This window comes from Anser anser, assembly GCF_964211835.1.
Source record: "Anser anser genome assembly, chromosome: 1".
In the NCBI taxonomy this organism is placed as follows: Eukaryota; Metazoa; Chordata; class Aves; order Anseriformes; family Anatidae; genus Anser; species Anser anser.
The window spans coordinates 112,644,357-112,651,261 of NC_139720.1; the positions used below are offsets into that span (position 1 = coordinate 112,644,357).

General features: G+C 49.2%; 1 protein-coding gene across 2 annotated transcripts in view; it reads right to left on the minus strand.

Annotated features, from left to right (window-relative positions):
* The window catches only part of PAXBP1 (PAX3 and PAX7 binding protein 1), a 28,979-nt gene extending 26,419 nt beyond the window's left edge, over positions 1–2,560 (minus strand). Inside the window, exons 1-2 of one of the 2 annotated variants that reach the window (XM_083795172.1) lie at positions 1,974–2,560; positions 546–674 (exon numbers count right to left, since the gene is read on the minus strand). In XM_083795172.1, coding sequence (XP_083651298.1) covers positions 546–674; positions 1,974–2,541 — 697 coding nt within the window. In that variant the 5' untranslated portion in view covers positions 2,542–2,560. The remainder of the gene's footprint in view (positions 1–545; positions 675–1,973) is intronic. The other variant, XM_083795171.1, reaches the window with a different exon arrangement.
* Between the last annotated feature and the right edge of the window lie 4,345 nt (positions 2,561–6,905).

Consider the following 6,905-nt stretch of genomic DNA (forward strand, 5'->3'; position numbering starts at 1 on the left):
CCCAGACTCTATTCCGAGCTCTGTGTATTGTTAAAAGATCCTTCTGCTCCAACACTTTCATCCTATCATCCTGATCACCAACTCTGCTCTAAGGTCCAAACTGCGTGAAACACGCAGCTGTTGGATAATTTACTTAATAACAAAAAACACCACTCTGCTCACCCCATGATTTTCCTTCTTGAGAAGCTGCATTACAAGGATATCTTGTCAGATAAGCACCAGATGCAGGAAGAAAATAAACTAATCTGACATAAATAGAGCTGAAATACAGAAACTACTGAGGTCTACTGACAACTGCATAAGTAGCTATCTGAGAAGCTTCATCCTTTGGCGTTCATTTCCACATGACAGAGATTCAGAGAACTCTACCAGCTTCAGACCAGCATTTGCGAGGTTCAAATGGACACAATTTAATGCATGCTCTACTTCAGTTCTAAATGCTAAATTCTCTGAAAAGACAGAGGATTCATCATGAAAACAAGCCATTTATATTTACAATTCTTAAACCTTTGCCATTACAGAGTTACTGTTAGTTTTGCAATTACCATCTGTCGGAGAATTGACCTCTGTTCTAACTTTTGATTTTTCAAGATCTTCCTTGTATTCTTTCTTCAATTGTTTTACAATCTTTTTGCTGTAACTTGATTTCTTCACTTTGAAAACTTCTTCGGTTTCTTTAAAAGAGAAGTTGGAAAACACTACGTTAGATCTGCCAAGAAGTTTACTTACTGTTAGATTTCTTAATTTTTTACCTAGAAATTAAGTGCCACTAGAACGTAATTTCACCCAACTATACAGTTGCACTGTCGTAACACAGAGTTGCACATCCTTTCACAGGTACTTTCTTCCTTGTTTTTTGGGAGGTCATTTTCAGGTACATCCTGCTCACAGAACAATCAGAGAAATGCAAGGCAGAAGTTACACAAAAGTGTACAAGATGACCTGCATTTATCTGACTGTATTAATCTTTGGTTTTGTTTTTTATTTGTTTTTAAACAACCGATCCTTGACTGTGACCACAAATTTGGAAGAAAACAAGAAATCCCAACATTTCGGGTTATCACTCTTTTCATAGCCTCACACACACGCGTGCCAGTATGACTAATGGGCAAGGGAACAACTGTGTTTTGTTGTTCTACCAGTTTAAAGGCCTGCAGAACTACAACCTACCACAAGGTATGCAGTAAGTTGAAGAACTAAATTGCATCAAAAAAACCCACACCACAGATTAACGTAGGAAATCCAGAGTTTTCAGAATTTCTATCAGGATTTCCGTCACAGTCTTACAACCCAATTTCCAGTGATCACTGGAAATTCCTTCAAAGAGGACTCAAAACGCATACTAACCATCCCGCTGACAAAAGGTATCACAAGAACGCTCCTATTAATCCCATCCAGAACTTCTGGGATGCAATAAACTCAGGAGTTTGAGGAGTACTTTTGATTATTTTTAACATACAATAACTACTACCCATAATCAGATCATCTGAGTGTGAACAGACCAATTCATGAGCACGATACCTAGTGGAATCTAGCAGAAATATTAGCCAAAACACTGCACGAACACAGCTAAGCTATTTTGCTAAGAGCTGAAGCCCAGAAACCATTCAGCCACTTTTCTGACTATTCACGAGGGTTAACCTAACAATCCTCGTGGACTCCGAGATGAAGCAACTCTGCCACAAAACCCTCGCAGGGGGTCTGTCGGATCCAGCCTTTAACACCGGCCACACTGGGGGAAGATAAACCCGACAGGGAAGCTCAGCAAAGACACCCCTCCCTCAGCACCACAGGCGCGGGGCGGCAGGGGCCGACGAGGCCGGGCCTAGCTCCCGGTGCCTCGCACCCCCTGCTCCCCCTGCCTCACACGGGGCGCCGCAGCCCCCCGCCGGCCCCCACACCGGGCGGCGCGGCCACGAAACAAAACGCGTCGGAGGCGCGGGGCCGGGGCGGGCAGCCCCCCGCCGCCTCACCCTCCTCCTCGTCCTGGAAGCTGAGCAGGCTGGCCCGCGGCACCTCCTTGCTCTCCCGCGGCCGCTTCTTCTCCTTGTGGCGCCCGGCGGCCGGCAGCCCGTTGCCCTGCTGAGGGGCCGCCGGCGGCGGCGGGGGCAGCGGGGAGGGCGGCGGGGGCACCCCCAGGCCCGCCCGGTCGGCCGCCATCAAGCCCAGCCCCAAGCCGAGGGCCGCGCCGTAGCCCGCGGCGCAGGCGAAGGCGGCGGGGCTGCCGGGCAGGGCGAGGGGCACGCAGCCGGGCGGCAGCGGCAGCAGACCGGGGCCGCCGGGACCGCCGCTGCCGCCGCCGCCTCCTCCCCCGGCCGCCGCCGCCGCCACGGCGGAGGCCTCGGCCGGCCCTTCCCCGGCGGGTCCCGGCGGCGGCTCGTGGGGCGGCTCCTCGTCGCGCTCCTCGTCCTCCTCCTCCGAGTCGTTGCGCTTCCTCACGTTCACCCGCCGCGCCTTGCGGAACATGCCGCCGGGCGCCGAGCCCCCCGCGCCGCGCCGCCCCGCCACCGCGCCGCGGCCCAGGCCCGGCTCGCCGAGCATGATGGCGGCCGCCGCAGCGCCACGCCGCCGCAGCGCCCCCTGCCGGCCGGCCGGCCGCCCGCCGCCACCGCCGGGGCGCCCGGGCACGGAGAGCCCGCCCGCCCCGGGGGGCGGCCGCCATCTTGTGCCGGGGAGCGGCGCGGGCTGTTTGAAACTGCGGGGCGGCTCGGCGGGTCCTGTCAGGCCCCGTTGTCGCCTCCGCCGCTCCCAGCGCTTCTCCAGGCTCGCCCCGGGGCTCTACACGGCCCTGAGGGTGTCTGCTCCCTCCAGGCTGGGGAGGGAAAGTGGTCTGGTGGCCCTCCAAGTGCTAAATGGCGGCGTGTTTTGGGGCAGGGGTCTGTCAGGGCTGTGGGCACCTTCAGGAGAAGGCAGTGCAGCTGGCGGTTGACTAAAAGAAAAAGCATAGAATCATTAGGGTTGGAAAGGACCTTCAAGATCATCTGGTCCAACCATCACCCTACTACCAATGTCACCCGCTAAATCATGTACCTAAGCACCACGTCCAACCTTTCCTGATGAATGATGAATTTGGTGGCAGATGCTAACAGATCATTTGACCTTTTTAAAAACAGGTCTTTCAAGTACATTTGTTGGAAACTGGAGGGGTTTCATCCTTCCCACACTATCAAGAGCATACCCAGCAACCACTCTTTGCCAAGCACTGCTGGAGTCCACACAGGATGAGATGTGACAGGCTTGGCTGCCATCCTGCAGCCTCTCCCTGCTGTGGAAAGCTTGCTTTTGTGCTGCTATCAGTCCGCGCTGGCTTCCTAAAGTTACACTCGAACTACTAGTTGGAAGGAAAACTACAGCCTCTATGTCATTTTTTTTTCCTGTTATGAAAAAACTGCCTCAGTTTCCATTCATTGGGATATCCAATAATTATACATCAAGACTAAAGACTGGCACATACATACAGGTTGAACCTGATACATGGAGGACAAAAGCATTGTGTATATAAATATTGGTCACTGTAGATATATGATGAAACACCACAGGTTGTTGGTTCTTGACCTAATGCTAAGTTTTAGAGGGTGGTTGAATGCAAGTATCTTATGCTGACATTTAAAAACAGATTGACTAAATCACATAATTGTTTCTGCTGTGTGATACTTAATGTACTGCTGCAGGTAGTTCATGTGCAGACAAAAGAAACCACCAACTGAACTAATAAAGCTCGCCATGTATGCATTATATACTTTGGTTTGTATTTTGTGCTTTCCATTGCTCTGAGGAAATTCTGTAAGCCGCTGAATGGCAAAACCATATAAAATTTAGATTGGGAGAATCAGGTTTTAGTATCTGTTGGAGAAGAATGGGTGAACTGCAAAGATCAGTGCAATATTGGTGCTGTAAATTTCTGCTGGTCATATAAGTGAGAGGATGTTTTTTTCCTGATTCCAGGAAAATCTCTGCAGTGGTTACTTGTGCACAAGAGTAAGATGTCTTTTACACGATCCTTACTCAGAACACTGCTGTGGCAAAATGAACTGAAACTTTAATTTGCACCTTTAGAAAGCATATGGATTTATTAATGTCGTGATTTCTTCCCTACAAGGCCAGAATACACATATCCTCAGTTACTGCTGCACGTGTGGATTTCAAAAAGTAACCTCAGCAAAGCGTTGCTGTCATGGCAAGGTACTTTGTTACTGTGCTATTCAGTACATTTTTTACTAGAGGGCAGCAAAGCATCAGTTAGTGAATTCACGGAAGGTGATTTAGGCTTGATTTTTAACAAATTTTTAACAGAAGGTTGAGAACATTTAGAAAACAATATATGTGCCACACTTTTTTTTTTTTTTTACAACAATATCCTGTGCAGGATTACTGATTAGCCTTTGTGAGGGCAATGTTAGTACTCTTGCTCAGACTGTTAAAGGATGAGATTCCTGGACAGCCAGTAAGACTTACTTGTCTCTGTTTGTAATATGCACCAAGCATGTACATGCTCAGAATGACACCCCTGTTCCCAACATCTGTCAGTTCAGCTTCAGTTCCTAACCATGTTTTAACTTGTGACAAAATTGTGAGAGGGATCACTAGAAACATTTTTGATTTGGGGAGAAGGCTTACAGTTTATTTCTAAGGTGCTGACAAATGAAAACCGTCTTTACAATAGCTGATTTAATAGCTCTCTGAGTTAAATCGAGTTCAGTCCCCAGCCTTCAAACATCCATGTGCTTAAATCTGTTAATTTGCAATTGCAAAAGACCCGATTACTTCACTAGTTAATACATGGTTGATTTCAATGAGAAAGCTCGCAGTAATGAAGTTATACATGTATTTAAGTAGTCTGAAAAATTAAGTTGTGTTACCTATCAAAACCACTCCATCATTGATTACAGTTATAGGAAAGACTTAGTTTAAAGTTGCTGAAGCAAACTCATAAGTCCCTCAGAATCTTACTAACTGTTCCCCTCAGCACATGTATTTTATCCTAGGTCAAGAGAAAAAAATATTATCTAAATCCTTTGCTGGCAATGCAAGACTTATGAGTCGCTATTCCAAATCCTTTATTACATTATATGCATTGATCCCAGCCTTAATCGTATCTCATAGAACGTGAATCCTGCAGACATGGGCAAGGAGTGGTCTTCTGACTATCTATGCTGCCCTGACATTTGATTTTCAGCGGATGGCAATCTTTCTCCCACAATGCCGCTGGAAATTGTTTGCTACTTGTCTGCCTGAAGCCTTGTCTCCCTTATCAGATGAGAGTTGCAGAACGGGTGGTTCTCCTTTTTTTTCAGAGGGGAGAGTTTACCATTACCATAAAAGATGAGGTCAAGTTCCCTGCATTTGGGGAAATTGCAGGAGCCAGCACACCCAAAGATACAGGCTTTTTTTTCTTTTCTTTATTATTATTTTTTTTTCTGGAAAAATCATCTTTGTGGTTATGGTGTCCCCCCTGTCTCTTGCCCAGCTCTTTCCTAAGATGTGCAGAGGGTGAGAATACCCTGCTACATGTACCCTCCATCACCTACTGAAAATCCAGCCCACCGTACCCCCAGCAAACACAGGTTGCTGTCCATCTCACACATGCAGCACCGGTTGTGCTCTGAGGTGGGATGCAGACTGTGTACCCCATCCCTGCTGTTGTAAGAGGCTTTGGTTAGGCACGAGTAGGTCTTGGGTGATGCTCTGGAAGTCCAGGCGGTGCCCACTTGTGGTGATGTTGGTGACATCCTTGCCAGGTGTGGTGGTTTTACCCCGCTGGGCAGCTGAGCTCTGCCACAACTGCTCTCTCACTTCCCCTCCTCAAAGGGAAAGGGGGAGAAAATTCAATGAAAAGTGCTCAAGGGTTGAGATAAGGACAGAGAGATCACTCAACAATGATAGTCACGGGCAAAACAGTCTCAGCATAGGGAGATTAATAAAATGTATTACCTATTACTAACAAGCTAGAGCAGTGAGAAAGAAACAAAGCACAAACTAAAGACACCTACCCACATCCACCCTATTCCACCTCCTCCCCCTGCGTGGCATAGAGGAATGGCAATGGGGGCTGTGGTCAGTTCCTGACGCTTTGTCTCCGCCTCTCCCTCACGGTCACTCTCTGCCCCTGCTCCACGCGGGGTCCCTCCCACGGGATGCCGTCCTTCCTGAACTGAGCCTGCGGGGGCTGCCCGCAGGCAGCAGCTCTTCAAGAACTGCTCCAGTAGGGTTCCATACCATGGGGTCCATCCCCCAGGAGCAAACTGCCCCAGCACGGGTCCCCCATGGGCGGCAGCTCCCCCCAGACCCCCTGCTCCTGTGTGGGCTCCTCTCCACGGGCTGCAGCTCCGGCCCGGGGCCTGCTCCTGCGGGGGCTCTCCATGGGCCGCAGCCTCTTCTCCTCTGCATTTGTACAGGGTGAAATGGGAATCATCATAGAATCATAGAGTGGCTTACCTTGGAAGGGACTTTAAGGACCATCTAACCCCAACCCCCTGTCATAAGCAGGGATGTCACCCACCAGATCATGTTGGCCAAGGCCCCATCCAGCCTGGCCTTGAACACCTCCAGGGATGGGGTAATCACAACTTCTCTTGGCAACCTGTTCCAGTGCCTCACCACCCTCACAGCGAAGAATTTCCTCCTAATATCCAGTCTAAATCTATCCTCTTTTAGTTGAAGACCGTTCCCCCTTGTCTTATCATTACCTACCTGAGTAAAGAGTCCTTCTCTGTCTTTTTTAGAAGACCCCTTTAAGTATTGAAAGGTCTCAAGGAAGTCTCCCCACAGCCTTCTCTTCTCCAGGCTGAACATCCCCAGCTCTCTGAGGCTTTCTTCACAGGAGAGGTGCTCTAGCCTCTGATCATCTTTGGAGCCTTCCACTGGACTCGCTCTAACAGGTACACATCATCTTGTGCTGGGGGCCC